The following is a 20,157-nucleotide window of genomic DNA, read 5'->3' on the forward strand; positions in this document are numbered from 1 at the left end:
TTATAGTTCTAAAAAACCTAAATTCTTCCTCCTTACATCTTCACCTTACTTCTCCAGTAAGATCCTAATCCCACTTTCTTTATTTTTCTTTTCCCTACAATTATTCTAGTCTGTTTATTGACTCTCCTTTCTTCCTTTGGTCTTAAGTCCAGTCCATCTTTGACTTCCCTGTCTTTTGGCCTACCTTTCCCCTTCCATTCTGTAGTGTTTGCTGTGGTTCATGCTGTCATCCCCTCATGTCTGATGGCAGCTCTCGGAGGTGCACTCTCCATCCCTCCTTAGCCCAGTGCAGAGCTGCTAGCGTACACCCTACCTCTATTTTCATCTTGCCACTTTTAGCTGGGACGCAAAGGTGCCGTGTTATAAATTGTGATAAACCCAGTTTCAGTCATTAGGTGTTAACTCTAAGGCTCTTCACCTTCCATCATTCTGCTGCCTCTGTTCCTATCAAATTTCTTTCTTCTTGATCCAATACATACATTAATTGTCATTTCTGGGCAAGGTAATTTTGGAGGCTGTTTCAGCTACTGTTTTTTCTCTCCTCCAGTTTACTTGTCTATCCTTTAAATCTTTATGCAAAGCCATCTTCAGAAAGTGTTCCCTTACAGCATTCATCCATCTGGTTCTGACTACATATATACATATCTATCTGTATACTTACGTCTATAGATAGATAAATAGGAAGAAAGAAACTGCTTGGCCTGTCAGCTCCACTTGTAAATGTTTTTACTGTTCAGTCATTTTCATGTGTCTTCTATTTCTTTGGTCAGGTTGAATACAGGCTTATAACCTGCAGAGACCCTGTCTTCTTCTTGTATCTCTTTGATGTTCATAGAACACAGTTATACTCAAAACATGTGCCCAATACATTTTCTTGGCATATACCTCTTCCAGGCAAATACTTGAACTGTCCTGGGTACTATTTTTGTTAGACTCTCTAGAGAAGGAGATTTGTTAATGCTACTAGGTGACTCCTAATCACAGTAAGGTAAACTCTCTTGATGCTGATCCTCTGGCTGAATCTTTGATTTCTTGTCTTTGCTGACTGAGGATAACTCATTTTTATATAAATTCAGGGTGTCTAGGAATCCTCTCTGGGTAGAAGTCTACTTTATACAATTTCCTAGCTGTTATTAAATACTGGGAGCATTCTTAAGTAGAATGTTTTTCTCATGGGCTTATTTTTTTTTTATGTGCTTATCACTGGTTCATCTTCAAACCATCCCTTGTCTAAATTACCTCTTATATCATTCAGACTTACCAGGTATTTGAAACAGTTCCTTGTCTTAGAAGCACCTTTTGTGGAGGGTTCTGCCTTGCTCCCTTCTGGTTGATGGTACCACTCCCAGTGCCCAGCTGCTGTCTGGGGCCTGTCTTTCCTGTCTCGCTGGGAGTTCCTCTTTTGCTGAACTCTGTCTTCTTTCTCAGCTTCCTCTCAGCTTGGCGGAGAGCTCCTCCATTCTCCCAGGGAGAGCCTGTCGGAGGCCAGTTGTGAGGCCTTGCCCGTCTAGACGTGTCTTTGTTCTAGCTTCATGCCTATTTGACGTTGCTGACTGCATACAGAATTCTAGGCGGGAAATAATGTTCCTGTAGAATTTTGGAGACCTTGTTCCCTGTGCTCTAGCTCCCAGGATTCCTCTTCGTACATTCGAAGCTGCTCTGTTTCATAAGTGATTCATTTGCTTGTCTTTAGGCTTTTAAGACCTCTTTGTCCCCAGTATTTTTTCTGTTTTAGAATGTTAGGATGATGTGCCTTCGTGTGGGTTTATCTTCATTTCTTGTGCTTGGTGCTTGGTGGCGTCTTTCAGTTTGGAAACTCCAGTTTTGAAGATTTCCTCTAAATTATTTGACCTGTTCTCTACTTTCTCTTTCTGGAGTGAATGTTCGTTTCAGATGTTTTCTTATTTTCCCCTCTCTTTCCTTCTCTGTATGTTTGTCCTACTTTCTGGAAGATTTCCTTAGCTTTATTTTCCAGTCCTATTGAGTTTTTAATTTCTACTATCATATTTTTTAAGTACTCATCCTATGATCTGTTTCCTTTTTAATATTCTGTTCTTGTTTCATGGATGCAATATCTTTTTGTGGGTATTAATAATAGTTTTTTTTAAAGTTTTCATATTTCTGTATAGTTGCTGTTCTTTCTTTTTGTTAGTCTTGGTTTCTGTCTCTATTTAGTGATATATTGTATTTGCCTGATCCTTGGATATTTCCTGTATTTGGGAGTGCAGCACCAAAAAACTGAGAGGAAATTGTGAATTTTATTGTGAGTTTTTCTGTAGGGTTATCTGAGAAGATGTCTAGGCAGAGCTTTCAGCATTTGGAATATAGACTATCTTCTAATTTCTCTGTTTGCAGGGTGGTGTCTCTGGGTGCTCTGCTAGGTTATAACTTGGCTTGGCCTGGGTCCTGTGTGTGTCCAAGCTTGCTGTGCATTCAGTAGATGCAAAGTGCACAGCAGAGGGCAGCAGTGGCAGGTTGTAAGTTTTCATCTCGCCTTTCTTCTGCGCTCATCCTTCCTGTCCACGCAGTCTCCTCCACACCACGCAGGGCTCTTTGAACATTTTATTTAGTTTTGCATTCTGTATTTCAGACAGTGCTTCTAATTGTTTTCTTTTTAGTAATGTACTGATGTGCTGATTAAAACTGGAGTGTTTTTTTTTAGTTTTTTTTTTTAGGTGTTTTTATTGATTTCAGAGAGAGGAAGGGAGAGAGAGAGATAGAAGCATCAATGATGACAGTCATTGATTGGCTGCCTCCTGTACGCCCCCTGCTGGGGATCGAACCCACAACCCGGGCATGTGCCCTGACTGGGAATCGAACCTTGATCTCCTGGATCCTAGGTTGATGCTCAAACACTGAGCAAAACCTGCTGGGTGAAACTGGAGTTTTAAATTTAAAAGTTTTATAAAAATGTATCACATAAATAAAAATAACCATTAGGTAAAGTGAATAATTTGTGGGATATTTAATACAGGTGTGATTCTAGAGGTGTGATTTGGGATTTAAAAAAAACTTAAATTTTTAAACTTATTTTTTTAAATTTAAAGCTTTGGGATGTTGTGAAATCAGCCAATGAGAGGAGCAGCATTAATGTGAAGCAGTTCTTCCTAAGTTCAGAGGAGCCTCAGGAGGAGATGGAAGTGATAGTGAAGTGTTGTTCCTGGTATTCTGATGGCTCTAAGATAATGGTGGCAGCAAAAAATAAAATCTTTGTAAGTACCAGTATTTAAAAAAGCCAAATTTAGTCTAACTTAAAGAAAATTAAAACTTCTGTTGATTTTTGTATTTTTACACTGTTTACTGATATAAATAAAGTGTAGCTGTCTGATTTGGAGCAGGCTACCTGACCTTTCATAGTTCTCAGAGCTATGCTGTAGGGGATGTCGATAGGCCTTGTGAGAAAAGGCCGCCATGGTCATACAGGTTTGGGAAGTGTTATCTATTGCTTCCCTTTACAGGTACTCCATGTGTACTAACCTATTTAAGGCCTCAAGAAGTCCTACAATATAGAAACAGTTTATGTTGTTTAATCTGGTGTTTCTCAGATTCATTAAGAACATGGAATACTTTCTGCATCACTTTTTTGTTGTCGTTTTACAATTTTGAGTACATTGGTTTAGGTGATTAAAAAAAATTCTTTTTATCCTCAGATGAGGATGTGTTTTTATTGACTTTTAGAGAGAGAGGAAGGGAGAGAGAGAGAAAAACATCGATGTGAGAGAGAAACATCGATCGGCTGCTTCCTGTAGCACCCGGACCTGGCCTATAACCCAGGTATGTGCCCTGACCCGGAATTGAACTGGCCACCCTTTGATGTATAGGACAAACTCCAACCAACTGAGCCACACCGTCCAGGGCTTAGATGCTTTTCAAGTGTTTTCTTACCCCTAAAATTTTATGATTTTGTGACTAATAAGCAAGAAATACCAGTGACTGCAGGTGATTGTGAGATTTCTGTGAAGTAAATGAGGAAGATATACAAAAAAGTAAGACAAGGAAATGCCTTCCTCCTTTTTCAAAGCTAATAGCTTATATTTGTAATTTCTTTTCCTATAAATACCTAAGGGACAGAGCAGATTACACTCGCCCTATGATAATAATGAGGCAACTGAGGTTTAGAGCAGCCAAGTAATTTGTTCAAAGTTACATCATAACTTGAAGAGCCAGGTTTTCTGATTTATGGCTCAATGACATTCCATTCTAATAGTAATTTTCAAAGACTTGGATAAGAAATATTACAATTTTATTTTTAGCTTTATTGAGGTATAATTGACAAATAAAATTGTCACATATTTAAAGTGTATAGTATGATGATTTGATCTATGTATGCATTATGAAAGGATTCCCCAGACCTAATTAACACAACTGCTATCTCACATGTTTACCTTTTTTTTATGAGAACATTTACGTTATATTCTCTTTGCAAATTTCAGTTATACAGTAGTGTTCTTGACTATAGTCACCACGTTATACATTAGATCCCCAGACCTTAATCGTCTTACAACTGAAAGTGTATCCTCTTACCGACCTCTCCCTTTTCCCCTCACCCCAGAGATTATATTTTAAAGAACACAGTTGAAATCTACTATATAGTTATATAAAAACTCACTGAGGGACTGTTTGCTATTGTTATTGATCTAGCAGCTATGACCTGTGGATCTTGGCTGCTTACAGGTTTATATCCCTTTATCAGGAAACTAAAGGAAAGTATCTCTTTTTGTCTTAAATTTGTGAAAGACTGTAAGAACAGAAAAGGAACTTCTGCATTTACAAGATTTGAAGATTAAAAATATTTTTTGTTATAAAATATATAGATGTAAAATTGCCACTTTAACCTTTTAAAAATGAATCATTTAGTGGCATTAATTATATTCACAATGTTGTACAACTGTCATCTCTATTGCTAAAGATTTTTGTCATCCCAAACAGAAACTCTGTAACTAGTAAGTCAAAACTCCACATCCCCTTCTCTCCAGAACCTCTAGTGACATCTAATCTAATCTATGAATTTGCCTATTCTAGATATTTAATGTAAGTGGAATCATAAAATATTGGACATTTTGTGTCTGGCTCATTTCATTTAGATACTCTCTTCAGGGTTCATCCATATTGGAACATGTATCAGAACTTTTATGGCTACATAATATTCCATTATATGGCTACACCACATTTGGTTTACCCTTTGATCTGTTGGTGGACATTTGGGTTGCTTTCACCTTCTGGCCGTTGTGAGTACTGTTGCAGTGAACACTGGTGCACAGGTATCTGTTTGAGCCCCTGCTTTCAGTTCCTTTGCATGTGTACCTAGGGCTGGAATGGCTGGCTCATATGGTGATTCTATATTTAGCTTTTTGAGGAACTACCAGTTGCATCTGCACCACTTGATATCCCCACTAGCAATGTACAAGAATTCAGTTTTTCCACATCCTTGTCAACATTTGTTATTTTTCTTTATTATATTATATCACCCTGTTAGGTGTGAAGTGGGATCTCATTGTAGCTTGATTTGCACTTCCCTAATGACTAATGGTGCTGAGCAGAATTTGAATATTTTCAAAGATATGTTGTAGTGAGAGGAGAATATATGGCATGAAATGCCTTCTTATTTTAAAAATCCACACCAGCTCCTTATTTTGCCTGCTAAAATAAAGCTACCCTAAGATCACCCTTAACTACATGTAGATCCCAATTTTTTACTTCTGGTCTCTCCATTCTCCTCTTATTTCTTCTAACTCTTTTGTGTTGTTAGTTTATTACTCTCGTTAGGTATCTTCTTTTTGCTACCCAATAATTGGGACAGCTGCTTGTTTCATATTTGCCAAGTTTCCTCTATCACTCTCAGCCACTCATTTTTAAGAACGACCTGTCCTAGAAAGCATTTTAAGTATGATTTCCTGTCCTTTGTGGTTGGCGCCTGGTGCTGTGCTGCGTACCATCTGTGTGTGCTCACGGAGCTGTGCATTCCCAGAACATGTTCATGGCTCCTGCTGAAGCTTCTTTTCTGTCATTAAGACTGCCTTGGTCTTAAATAGCTATACTGTGTATATTGGTATAAATGTTTTTATAATTTGGCAAAAATTTTTGAAGAGTATACTCAGCATTTTAAAATCTTTCAAAAATTGAAATGAAGCTTGACTTACTCAGAAATAGCTCTTTTTTGGTTCAAAAATGGGAAAATGATTGATCTTAATGGAGTAATTTGGTAGCTCTGAAGAGAACTAGAAATGATTGAACTAATTTCATTTTCGCAAGCCTGTGCCCTGTGATTTTGGTTATCTTCATTTCTGATTATCTATTTTCTTTTTTGAATAAACAAGCATCAGGGGAAACTGGTCTGTATGTTAATTTGGCTACTTCATTCATTCTTTTCACAGAGGTTTTATTCTGCTCCGGGCCAGCTTGAGAGATCATCTGTGATAAATTTTCCTCTATAGGAAACATGTTTCAAGATGAGCAGTATTTAAAAAGCATATGTAAATTGATTTATATCTTACTTATGACTGTTAATAATATGCCAGTTATCAGTAATTACAGTATTTCTTCAGGGTTTATACTTTATATTTGAAATGGGAGGATATTCTTTTAGAAGTAAACTTAGATTCAGTGTGGGTATTGCTTATTTAAAAAATTATTTTACTTTCATAGATCTTTCTCTATATTTTATGTTGACAGCTTTTTGACTTTCGTACCAGTGGTGTGTTGGCAGAAATCCACACAGGCCATCACAGCACCATCCGGTACTGCGACTTCTCCCCCCATAACCATTTGGCAGTGGTGGCTTTGTCCCAGTACTGTGTGGAGGTGAGTTGTTGAATTTACTCTGTGAAGTCGGGATCTCCAGAGGTACAAGGTTGATGAAGAAAGGCTGCCTAAACTGTTAACTGCTGAGGGTGTTTGCTTGGGAAATGATAGAGTATTTCTTCATAGCATAGACTTAAAGCTTTAGGATATTAAACTATATGGCCAGCTTTATTACTTTAGCAGCGGTTAAAGACTCAGTTTGACGGTATGGCAGTTCATACTGGGGATGACAGTATCATGCATCAAGTATTTGTTGGCTGGCTAGTATGTGCCATGGTCTGAGGAGATGATGGAGTGATCACTGGTTTCCTAAGCAGAAACATAGCATCTCTTAAACAACATAGGCGTAGACTCTTCTGTAAAGAAATGATGAGAGGTGAGTCCAGTCAGGTTTCTTAGATCACTGAGAAGGATAGGATGGAAGATAAATTTGTAATTGGTTAACCTAGGATGTTCATCACTAAGCCCTAAGGAATAAAATGACTCATAAATTACTTGTTTATATTTATAACTTAGCACTTACCTGATAGGTTTTATATTCAGAGTCTGTGCCTCACTGACCCTGGAAGAATCCCACCCAGTGAATTGCTATATTAATTTTTTCAAAAAGCAATGAATTCCTTGATACTTTTCCCTCCAAAGATGGATTTGTTTTTCCAAGCTTTGTTACTACTCATTCTTTGAGTGGGTCTTACCACCAGGTAATGTGAAGCCCCTTGTGATTATGTCCCAGGAAAATGGGGATGGGGCTTTATCTGGAAAATAGGGAAATTCACTTGCTTCGCAGGCTTTCTTCCAAGGAAGTTTGACTATTGCAAGCATTTTTTCAGTGTTCTGTGCTTATTTCAGCAACTTTAAGTGAGTTTGCCAACCTTGCCCTTACTATGGAGGTTTGTGTGTGAGGGTGGGGTTGGAGGAGAGTTGCTGAGCTATAGGCCTTCAGTATGAAGATTCAGATAAAATGAGAGTGAATGTATGAGTTCTGTGAGCTCCTCCTAATTCTAAGTACAGCAGTGCAACTAACACTGAAGAACCTCCCTGCCAAGAAGCATTCCGTTGGGAGCAGAGGCAGTGAGTGTGAACAAACCAACCCTGTTTGAAACAGTGGGAAGAGGCAGGGTGCTGTGGGCAGTGCTCTCTTTGGCAGAGGCCTTGGATTGAAAGATTCAGATCTGCTAGGACATCTTGCACCTTACCTCTAGATCCTCAAGGTAGGTGTGGTTGGAAATTTCCCCTTTCTGGGTTTTTTCTTTTTAAATCCTCACCTGAGGATACATTTTTATTATTATTATTATTACTGATTTTAGAGACAGAGGAAAGGAGAGAGAGAAACATCGATCGGTTGCCTGCCGTATGCTCCCTGACCAGGGGATCTAACCTGCAACCCAGGTATGTGCCCTGACCGGGAATCGAACCCAAAACCTTTTTGGTGTATGAGTCAACGCTCCAACCGACTTAGCCACCTGACTAGGGCCCTCTCTGGGTTTTATCAGGATTTTTAGGTGGTGTGGAGGTGCACCCCTCTTTTTGCCTTTCCCATTCTTAGGAAGCTCCCGGAAACACTGTCTTTCTTCCTGAAATACAGGGACTTGGTTTGGGAGGCTCTGGGTGACAAAGAAATGATGAGGGGAGAACCAGAAAGGAAGAGAGGGAAGGATTTCAAGGGAGATTTTTCAGTAGCCGAACCACTTTCATCCCTGTGCTTTAGCTCTGTGTGACCCACCTTGGACTCTAGAGATAAGGCAGAGAAAATTTCATGTGCTTAATTTGTAACCATAGAACTCACTGGTTGGAAACCACTGGGCATGTGATGAAGCACTTGTTTGTCCGTGCTATTCTGAAATCATAAAGTAGGTCTGTAATTGAGAGTGTAATGAGAGGAACTCAGGCACATATGGTACTTCATTAGACTGGAATATAGCTGAGTAATTTACAGCATACTCAGGACAAAGTACAGCCAGTCTGGTGGCAGACACTGACAGTTTGTAACAAGCATGGATAACAGGAGAAATGTGTACATGTACAATTAGTGCATTCATTTGTTACAGGACTTTGCAATCAGTTGAAATGAGGATTAGATTACAGTAGAAAATAGTCTGAATATAGAAGCTTCATCTATTTTTTTTTATTGATTTAAAAAATACATATAAAGCATTTATATGATTCTAAATCAAAGCTTTATGATAAGTTATATTTAGAGAAGTCTTGCTTTCATCAACTGTTCCTTCCCCTCCACCCTTTCCCACCCCTGCCCATAGGTAACCATTTTGGTTTTTGTTTAACATTCCATTTTTGCATATATAAGCAGGTATTTATAGGTATTATTGATCTAGCTCCACATTTGTATCCATTTATATATTTACATGTTTCTCATCTTTTATATTGTATGGTGTAATATGTATATATTCTTCTGCAGGAATATATATACTCTGCTTTTCTTTGTAAACAATGTTGCCCAGAGACTAGTCATTTCAGGGTGTTTTTCTCATTACTTTTTACAGCCTCATAGTATTCCATTATGCATATGATAAATGTAGTTTCTTCAGTTGGTCCTATGGCTGGTCATTTGGGTTATTTCCAGTTTTTTGCTATTAAAAATAATGAAACTCCCTGGCTGGGGGGGCTCAGATGGTTGGAGCATCATCCCGTACACCAAAAGGTTGTGGGTTTGATTCCCGGTCAGGGCACATACCTAAGTTGCGGGTCCCATCCCCAGTAGGGGCATGTATGGGAAGCAGCTAGTCAATGTTTCTCTCTCATGTTCACCTCTCTCCCTCCCTCCCTCTCTTCCTCTCTCTAGAATCAATAAACAACATGTCCTCAGGTGAGGATTTAAATAAATTAATACATACATAAGTAAAAATAGTGAATTGATGACTACTACTCTGCGCGGCATTTAGCGTACATCTGTAAAGTGCTTATGAGTGCGGCTTCCTGTGTGCTGTGTTTATTCCGTAGCTGTGGAACGTGGACTCAGGTTTAAAAGTGGCTGATTGCAGAGGACATTTAAGTTGGGTTCATTGTGTGATGTTTTCTCCTGATGGATCATCATTTTTGACATCTTCTGATGACCAGACGATCAGGGTGAGAAAGACTGAGATTTTCATTTTAAACATTTACTGATGGTCAGCTAAACCTCCTATAAACTAAGAAATTGATTGGGCAGTATTGGGGGAAGTAAAATAGGAAACTGCTGCATTCATCTTTATCCTTGAAAAGTGCTGTTAAATGGACTGTAACAGTCTCATTCATCTAGAACGTGTTCATTGAGTATCACCATGGGCCTGATGCTGGAGAAGTCCAATGATTAAACTCTTACTTTGGTTAATTTAAATATATTACATTTGATTCCTCACTGTAGTATTGACTCTTTCCTCCACCTTGAATCCCCACATCTAGTTTCTTGCCAATTCTAATGGATTCTGCCTTTCCATTTTCTATCATTTATTTCTACTTTCCCATTTCAAGTTTAGGTGCTCATTACCTGTTCCCTCTCTTATATTACGTCTGCCATACATTTTTTCTTTCTTGGTTTTCTACTAGCTGCCTCCAAGATGTTTTCCTCGTGTACATACATAGTCATGCCATTTTTGCTCAAAAACAGATAACAGCTCCCCTTGCCTACCAAAGTAAATATGTCCTGCTAAGTCTCCTTTCAAACTTCTCTCCAGCACAGCCTCATTCTGCTGCAGCCTGTCTTCTAGTTTATTTCTACAGGTGACCTTCACTAAACTCACATTTCCACACACCCTGTAGTTCCCTGCCTCTGCACTTTAGCTTATGTGGTCTCTTACGTTTGGCATACCCTGCTTCTCGGTACCTCTTCTTGATGAAATTCTAACGACCCTACAAGCCACAAGACTCCTGGGAAGCCTTTCCTAGTGTTCCATTTGGGGGATGGTCTCTCCTCGTAAGGCCATGTAACTCTGTGTCACTTTCTCATGGTACTTGTCAGATCTCCCTTGGACTTGAGTACAGGTTTGATTTACCCCTAACCTCTAATACTCTTGCTCCTCTGACCTGGTCACATGTTTTAAATTACAAACTTGTTGATGTCAGGGACCCTGGTTTTTCCCTGTAGCATCTAATACAGTGTTTTCTACAAATTGTACATAAAATTTATTTAGTATTTACTGTATGCCTGATATTGTGCAAAGTGCTGTACGTGTATTTGGTAATTCTCACAACCGTCCGTTTTGCAGCTGAGGAAGCAGACACAGAAAGGTTAAGTCAGTGCCACTTAAAAGTGCCCATCTCAGTAAGCTTGAGCCAGAATGTAAACCAATGCACTCCTTCTTTCATCAAGGAGTCTTGTTAAAAAAATCAACTTTATCACTAAGTATACTGTTAACAGTCTATATTGTAATAGAGTTGATTTACATTCTGGTTTTACATTACCTTATCTTGGTATCAAATAGCAGAAGGTCCTTATCTTTGAGTCACACTGGGATAAGTAATCTGCCCAAAGTTGCAGGTAGAACTAGAATTCATACTAAGGCATTTGGGCTCTGGCACCCATTACTTTTAATACTAACTGCTTCTTACTATAGCATGTAATTAATAAATGTTTACTGTTGAATTACAAGATAATAATGAAATTTTTTTAGCATCATAGGCATTTTGAGTGTGAAGCTTGTTTTGTATCTTGCTTGGGCTTTATAGTATTTTGGAAGATACAGTAATCTTATTTTGTTTTTCTAAATCTCTTAATCAGCTCTGGGAGACAAAGAAAGTATGTGAGAACTCTGCTATAGTGTTAAAACAAGAAATAGATGTTGTGTTTCAAGAAAATGAAGTGACGGTTCTGGCAGTTGACAATATACGACGTCTGCAAGTGAGTATTTTTAAGAAAACAATTGGAAAAATTGTTTGTTTTTAAAAAAAATGTCTTTATTGATTTCAGAGAGTGGAAAGGAGAGGGAGAGAGAGGCAGACAGAAACATCAATGATGAGAGAGTCATTGGAGATAGAGCTCGCAGCCTGGGCATGTGCCCTGACCAGGAATTGAACCTGGATCTCCTGGATCCTAGGTCGATGCTCAACGGCTGAGCCACACCCGGCCGGGCGGAAAAATTGTTTTGATTGAACTCACAATTCACAATTTTTCTTATTTGCTTTTGGACTTGGAATTAGGCACAACTGTCTAGTATCCAACAGATGCTTGATAGGTATCAATTGGCTAAGTATATAGGTCTTGAGCTGAGGCTCAGATAGTATTTGGAAATAAAAAGGTGATACCATGCCCTACGCAGTTTTGTTAAGTGGTTGGAGTGTTGGCCTACAGACTGAAAGGTCCTGGGTTCGATTCGGGCCAAGGGCACAAACCTCGGTTGCAGGCTCTATCCCCAGCCCCGATCGGGGCACGTGCGGGAGGCAACCAATCGATGTGTCTCTCTCACATTGATGTTTCTCACTCTCTCTCTCTCCCCCCCTTACACTCTCTCTGAAAAGGAATGGAAAAAATATCCTCGGGTGAGGAAAACCAAAACCAAAACAACAAAAAAAGGTGATGCTGTGCCTCACTCATTCCTCTTGGTATCAGTGATCACATTCTTTGCTTTGCCTGGAATCTAGGATATCATGAGGACAAACTTGACCTTGTCCACAGTAGTGATTATGACATGTCTGATGGAGTACGCAAGGGGGATGGGCAAGCACACCAGTGGAAGTGTTATTGCAGGGGAATGATAACTAGGTCTTTGAAAGAACAGAAATCACCTCAAGTGAGGAAGGAGTCTGACCCATTGGAACTGAGGTGGAAGGAGCTGGGCTTTACATACTCAAGTATACCTGCTCACTTATTCATTTACCCACGCATTTGCTCAAGAGATATTTCTTGAATGCTTCTGATGTTCTCTGAGAAGGAAAAGGTTTTTGAGGTAAAATTGAAAAGGTTATTATCATTTAGGGATCCAAACCGTTGTATTCTAGACACTGCCCCTCAACAAAGAGTGGGACACATAAGAGGAAGGCATTTCTTTCTCTTTTTAATCCCCACCCGAGGATATTTTCTCCATTGCTTTTCAGTGAGAGAGGCACATCTATTGGTTGCCTCCTGCATGCACCCCACCCGGGGCTGGGGATCAAACCTGCAACCGAGGTACGTGCCCGTGGCCGCAGTGGAACCCGGGACCCTTTCAGTCCTCAGACTGATGCTCTAACCGCTGAGCCAGAGCAGCTGGGGAGGAAGGCATTTCTTGACTGGTTGAGGAAGAAAGGAGCCCCAGAGTCAGGGTTATTGGTAGAGAATTGATAGGAGTTTTGAGTGGTGGTAATTGAGAGCAGATGCCTTAAGGACCATTGCGGCCTAAGATGAAGAGCAAGAACCATGAGGGAATGCAGTGAGATAGTGAGGCAGAGCTAGAGCGGAGAGAGAAACAGTGGAGAAGAGAAGAAATAGAGGGCGTGCATATTGAGGGCATGAGCGATCGCGAGGGCTTGAGACAGACTGGCAGAGAGCAGGACAGAGCTGAACAAGTTCTAAAGCGGCAGAGTTCAGCTTGATGTAGTGGAGGAAACAGTGACTTCGCTCAGGAGATCCAGGTACAAGCTGCATATTTTTCCCTCCATTGCTTTTCAGAGAGAGTGGGAGGGAGGGGAAGAGAGAGAGAAACATCCATGTGAGAGAGACACATTGACTGATTGCCTCCTGCACAAGCTCTGACCAGAGCCAGGAATCAAGTCTATAACCAACGCATGAGCCCTTGGCTGGAATCGAACCCGGGACCCTCTAGGCCACAGACCAGTGCTCTAACCACTGAGCAAAATGACTGGGGCTCTAAGCCTCACTTTCTTCAAAAGTGTGAGCTGGTTATACGGTCAAGGTGGAATTAAATTCAGGAGACAAATAGGTGGGAGTAAATTGTCTATGGCATGTGGCAGCTTTTCCTTGTCTACTGTGGGGATCAGAATCAAGCTGTGAGACATCGCTAAATATGGCTTGTTCTGTATTTTACAAGTTTTATGGTGATCCTTAGTATGTTGATGAGGAGCTCCTAATGCCCTGTATCTCAGGAATGAATTGGGATGTGGGATTGAGTGTGAATTCCTCATTAATTTAGCAGACTAATTCTTCCACTTGGGATATTTTCCACGGCCATTTTCTTGTCGAGTTCAGAGCCCTCATGCTTGCATTTCCTTCATTAAGTTTGTGCAACCTTTCTCTAACAGTTGTCGTAACTGTGAGACTTAAAAAAGAAGTCATCTGATTATAAATGAATTGACTTTATTCTGTGTCAGTGATTATGAGAGACTGTAATAGTCCATTTACATGAACAAAATATTATTTGGTTACTTCTTTAAAATATGAAAATCTATTTTTGAGAGAAGATATTCAGCTTTTAGTAAGTTCAGTCTTTATTTTGAACATGTAATAGATCAGGACATGCTGGGTAAAATATTGTAAAGAAAAAGCTACCTTGATTGATTGACTCTATAATCTTGTACCTGAAACAAAGGTTACTGCTTATTTCATATTGAAAAGTAATTGAAGACATTTAGGTTGTAACACGTAGTTAGAGAGAGGAATCTGACAATTGATTTAAGCTTGAGAAATATTTTCCTAGGTCACATGTTTTAGTTAAGCGATAAGCTGTCTTTATTAGTGGGATTTTAAAAAACAATTATTAGCATTGATGCATACTATGAAATTGGGTAATCTTAGTTTCAGTTTACAAGTCCTGGCACCCAAATTATGCTCATGGGTTCTTCTCCAGCACCCCCACCTCCAAAAAGAAAAAGGGAAATAACCTTAATTTATACTGTTTGGTGAGTGGAGGGTATAAAAACCCATTTTAATTGTAATAAAACCCATTTTTATGTAATATCTGTCTCAGTCTTGTTTCCCCATCCCCCTTGAATAACATCAGAAAAGTGTATTTTTATGAACGATAGCCCTGTTAAAATGGGCTTGGTGAAGAAATGGAAAACAGGGTGTGGAGTTAGCTGTGGGATTGGAAATCAGACAGCTGTGTCTGAGGTGGTGGGCACAGCAGCTGCTTTTTAAACCTTTTAAAGCTCGTTTTATTTTATGAAAATGTATTTGAAACCAAAAAAGTGAAATGAAAGTGTGAAGTGCTAAATGCAGCTGCTGAGACTAGGAAAGGGCTTAGTTGTTCCCCTGGGCACTCTTGTTGGTTATTTTCTCTGTTTTATTAGTTTTTTTTCAACTGAAGTCTCTGTTCTAAAGAGCAAAAACTGCTCTTTTAGCCTAATAACTGTGCCTTATTTTTCATTAGCTCATTAATGGAAAAACAGGTCAGATTGATTATCTGACTGAAGCTCAGGTTAGTTGCTGCTGCTTAAGTCCGCATCTGCAGTACGTTGCATTTGGAGGCCACGACGGAACCATTCAGGTATTTGGTTCTCATCTTCAGTCATTCTGTGCAGTATAGCTATTTATTTAAAAGTAATCAAGTGTCTGGCATTGTGGACATGTATTAAATAAATCTATTATCTGTGAGCCATTCTCCTGCTAGGCTAAAGATACTCTTACAATCCTGTTGGTTGTATATATTCAGATTGCCTTTACTCCTGTTTCTCATACTTTCTGTCTTTTGTGGTCCTTACTCTCTACTTAATTGTTTTGCGGTTTTCCAAGTATATCAAATACTATCGGAGCTTCAGCTAACCATGCAAAGAGCATTTTTTGCCTCTCCCTAGAAGCTCAGCCCTTTAGGGGTTGTTTCCTTTTTGGTACTGATAAGGTTCTTTGGGACTATCAGTGCAGGTTGCCTGTGCTTACCTGTTTCACCAGCCCTGGCTGTTCTCACACAAGACCAAATAAATAATAATAAAATCAGGTTATATGACCAAAAGATAGTATAACAAAAATCATTTTGGATAAAAATGATTTGCTCACAAATGAATTCCTCACAAAAGCGTATTTTCTCTAGTTATATAATAGTTTTTCAAAGAACATTGGCTCCTTCAACTGCTTCTCACCCAGGCTTTTTGGAATTAGTTCTTCATGTATTTATTAATTATTTCTTAAAATATTAATAGCTACACTTATTTTACTTTGTATTCATTTTCATAAGGAATTGCACAAATGTTCTCCAGTCCATATTGACCCCCAAAGCGGAGACTGTAGGTTTATACACACAGGGAGGAGGAAAGCTTTTGGAAAGTGATGTCCTTGTTACTGAACGTTTGCTGTGGCTGTTGTGGCACAGATTCAGAGCTACGGCTTTGGGTTTTTTCCATTGTTATGAACAGTGATTTATGAATTGTGAAGATGGGTGCTACATGAAAAAAGTGTATTGTGGATGTTTGTTAAGCAGGGAACGCTTGTACATTTATGGGTGAACCTCAGACTCATCTCTCAAACTGTTGTATACAGGTATTATTATTTATTCCTAAAGGATCCCTGGCTCCCCTTTTCTTTTTTAACCTGTTGCCAAGCCAGCACTACATCCTTCTTGTTTTTACTAAGTATCTTGAAATAAGCCTTACAGGTAGTTTAAGAAAATAACTCACACAACCCGCATGTGCCTCATCCATACCCCCTGTCATGTGGGGGCGGGGAGGACAGTGCTTGGCCGTGGGGACTGGGTTGGCGATGCCACATGGGGCACTTCCATCTTTGCCTGGGGATGGGATATAATCTTATCCTTAACCCCCTCAAAGTCATCAAATAATATAAATAACATAAATGAATCATGTAAAATTACTAATATTTTACTGTTTTTAACCTATAAAATGGCAATTTTATGTGATTCAGCCTATTATTATCAAATAATAACAGCTATCAGGTGTTTACTGTGTCACAGGCTCTCACTGGACGTTAGGTATTATTCCTGTTTTATAGATGTCTAAACTCCTGGTTTCCACAACTTTATAAAATTCAGTAAGAGGCAGAGCTAGGATTCAAACCTGTCTCTGAGCCTCCGTGCTCAACTGTTAGGCCCTCTGATTTCATGTGTTACTACTTTCTTAGTCTCTGCATTTGGCATTTTAGTCTTCAGCCCTTTTAAGTCTTCTTAGCACACTGCCTTCCTGCCTACTCACGTCCTCTTTTCCTTTACCGGTCTCCCGCATTATCCTCTATCCCACCTTGTCTCTGTGTTGTTTTATAAAGACCTTGCCTTGCCTCTCATCCAGGATTCTTTTTTGTTTCTTGCATCCATCTTAAATATAATTTTCTTCTTGGAGGCTGAGCCCAGACTGCCACTCGTTTGATGAATTGGGTGGTTGAATACTCAGAAGGACCACTGGTTCCCACTGCCATGTGGTCCTCCAGTGAGTGTTTTATTTTAGGGTGTGTTTGTGCACATAGATGTGCACATATGGATGTGTACCATTCATTTGTGTGTCTTTATTTAAACTGAAAGCATATGAGATGAAAATTCTGTACCCTTCTGTAGTCGATTTAATATCTTTGGGGTGTAATGCTTGGGTCTTGCTGAGTTCCTTTGTATTAATTTTCTGTGGTTTTCTTCTTTGAAGATTTTAGAACTCCTAAACAACAGAATCTTCCAATCCAGGAATGGGCACAAGAACACTGTATGGCACATCCAGTTCACAGCTGATGGGAAGACACTCATTTCAAGCTCTGATGATTCTACAATTCAGGTGAGAGGGGGGATGAACTCCTAACACACGTAATGCTGACTCTAGCAAAGGGACACTTCGATTATGGCCCACATCTGGTGTGCATCTTAAACATTTCTTTAACATCCTATTACTGTAGGCATACATTCAGACTCTGCACATGGGTTTAGAGGAAACCCATTTGTGTTTCATATTTTTCTATGGGTGAGGCAGGCAAGGAAGGTTGTTTATTTTGAAAATCAATTATTCATTTAAATTCTCCCATCTCCCTTGGTATTTGGATTTGTATCAACAGATATATATTTTTGCCACGTTTATATAATGTCTGTTTTTTTTAATAGCAGTAAAATCTCAGAAATAATTCCATTCTTTCCTCTTAAGGATAAGCTGTTTATTACAGGGATAAAATCTTGTGAAAAAGAACAGTTTATGCTAATGAAGGATTGTGGATATAGAGGCCTTAAGCCTAACATATGTTCTTTTTAAATTTATTTTTATTGAAGTTTCAATGCACATACCTTTAAGACTCAAATAATACAGTATTATAAGGCTTTTTATGAAAAATAGACTTCTGTTTCTCATTCTCCAGAAGAACCATGTTTAGCTTTTAGGTGTATCTTTTGATATTTACCATATTTACCTTCATGTCCCATATTGCATGCTTATAATGCTAATTCTTTTTTTTTTTTTTTAAATATATCTTTATTGATTTCAGAGATAGGAAAGGAGAGGGTGAGGGAGAGATAGAAACATCAATGATGTGAGAGTCATTGATCAGCTGCAGCCTGCAACCTGGGCATGTGCCCTGACGGGAATCGAACCCCGATTGCCTGGATCCTAGGTCGATGCTCAACCACTGAGTCACGCCCGGCCAGGCTATAATGCTAATTCTTGATTTTTTCTTTTGAGGCTTTATCTGTTGACCTCCCTATATGAAAATTTGGCTTTTTTCTCCTCTCGCCTATGCTACCTGTGAGATGGGCATATACCCTTTTATCAGTCCTCATTATCTCTGTATAATTATAATAAAATTTTATTTGGGTCATTAGTGTCAGTATTATGACTAAGTAGACTGAGTGTACTATGCATGTGTTTCTTGACTTAATGCAGCTTAGGAAAATTCTACCTCTGAGTGGATGTAGCTGGAAATTATTTTACCCTAAAACTTTGAAGACCTTGTTCCATTTTCTTCCAAGTTCCAAAGCTCATGTTGGAAGTCTGAAGCCATTCTGATTCCTAATCTTTCTCTCTGGAAGATTTTAGTTTTCTTTTTCTACAGTGCTCTATTTTCTGGGAGTTCTTCTCAGCTTTATCTTTCAACCCCTTCATTGTTTTTTTTTAATTTCTACCATTTTATTTTTAATGCCAGAGAGTCCATTCTTATTATTTACTCCTTTTTAAGAGCACTGTGTTTATTTCATAGATGAGATATCTTCTGCTCTCTGAGGGTGGGTGTATATATTAAATGGATATTTGGATATAATATATAATTATATCTAAGTTTTCTTTTTTCTCAAAATTTAATTTTTCTGCATAGTTGATACCCCCTCCCAGTTATTTTCTTCTGTTTGGTGGTTTTGGCCTTTTATTTTAAAGGCCTCCTTCATCTGTGTAGTGATCATTTGCCACCAGAGATGGGCACTAAAGGTGATTGAAAGTTTTATGTGTTGACTGAGACCTTCTCTGAAACGTGATTTGGATGGGGGGACCTTTGTTGTCAGAATCCAGAGGTCTTTTGTCTTGGTCTTGTCAGGCGTGGCTGAAGTTTCTTAGAGCTAAGTAGGGGAAGAGAACTGGAACTGGGGGAGGGTGCAGGGTCTCGATGTTCAGTATGTAAATCTTCGCTGGGTCCCCTGTTCTCCTCTGTCGTCTGCCTTAGTTGGGCCGGTGCCCTTTAACCCAGGGAGTCTTCTTTCTGGTTCGCGTTCCTCGTCTGTAGGAGCATTATTCTGCACTTTATTCTCTTTTCTTCCAGAGTAACTTTGTTAGGGACTCAATGACAACTTTTTTCTTTTTCACACGAACTTATTTTCCTGAACTGTTTGAAGGAGCGGGGGAGGCCAGCACCTCTAGCTTCACAGCTCTGCAGCTCCTGTTCTGCTGTTTCCAAATAGGGCTTATTCTTCTGAGATCTCTTTGCTTTGTCCCCTTGCCTCAGCGTATTTAGACCTTCTCTTTCCTTTGCTGCCACCATCCTTCTTCTACTCAGTTTGGATTCTGTTCCCAGCAGTTTCTCCTCATTGTAGGATTGTCCTGGTTAATTTTGAGTCTTCACTGAGCCCAGACTGCTGTAGCCCTTCCAGACCACAGTGGCCTTGCACTCAGTGTCTGCTGCCCTTCTCCTGTTGCTCCACTGCACTTCCCGGTGAATGTCACTTGGCTCTTTGGGATTCTTCTCTTTTAGATTTGTCAGACCCCCCCTCCCCCCCATGCTGCCCTCTGTTTCTTCCCACACAGGTGCTGTTGCCATGCAAGTCTTTCAGCTCTCAGTTTGCCTCACTCACTTGCATCTTGGGGTTTGTGAGGATGCTTCATCATGTAACATCATCTCATTAATGTGGTCTGTGCAGTTTTGGCTTTTCTATTTTAGTTACTTTGTCTGCTTTTAATGGAGGTTTTAGGGAGATTAAAAAATACAAACACCCATGCCTGCTCCCCTGCCATCTTCCCAGAATTCCTAATACTTTTGTTTTTAGTCCCACCCTCATTTCCACCTCTGGATGCACTTAGTGTCCTAAGTTTCTGAGCACTTTGGGAGTTCTGTAGTGTCGATTTTGTTGCGTTTGTCTTTCTCTAATGCTTTTC

General features: G+C 39.4%; 1 protein-coding gene across 6 annotated transcripts in view; it reads left to right on the forward strand.

Annotated features, from left to right (window-relative positions):
- Window positions 1-20,157, forward strand: part of APAF1 (apoptotic peptidase activating factor 1) — a 67,624-nt gene that overhangs the window by 32,858 nt on the left and 14,609 nt on the right. For 4 of the 6 annotated variants that reach the window (XM_081130686.1, XM_081130683.1, XM_081130681.1 and 1 more), the window contains 6 exons: window positions 3,048-3,212; window positions 6,673-6,801; window positions 9,760-9,885; window positions 11,516-11,635; window positions 15,039-15,155; window positions 17,248-17,373. In XM_081130686.1, the coding sequence (XP_080986812.1) occupies window positions 3,048-3,212; window positions 6,673-6,801; window positions 9,760-9,885; window positions 11,516-11,635; window positions 15,039-15,155; window positions 17,248-17,373 (783 nt within the window). The remainder of the gene's footprint in view (window positions 1-3,047; window positions 3,213-6,672; window positions 6,802-9,759; window positions 9,886-11,515; window positions 11,636-15,038; window positions 15,156-17,247; window positions 17,374-20,157) is intronic. The other 2 variants (XM_081130684.1, XM_081130685.1) reach the window with 2 other exon arrangements.

The sequence above is a fragment of the Miniopterus schreibersii genome (genome assembly GCF_964146895.1).
Source record: "Miniopterus schreibersii genome assembly, chromosome: 2".
NCBI classification, from domain to species: Eukaryota; Metazoa; Chordata; class Mammalia; order Chiroptera; family Miniopteridae; genus Miniopterus; species Miniopterus schreibersii.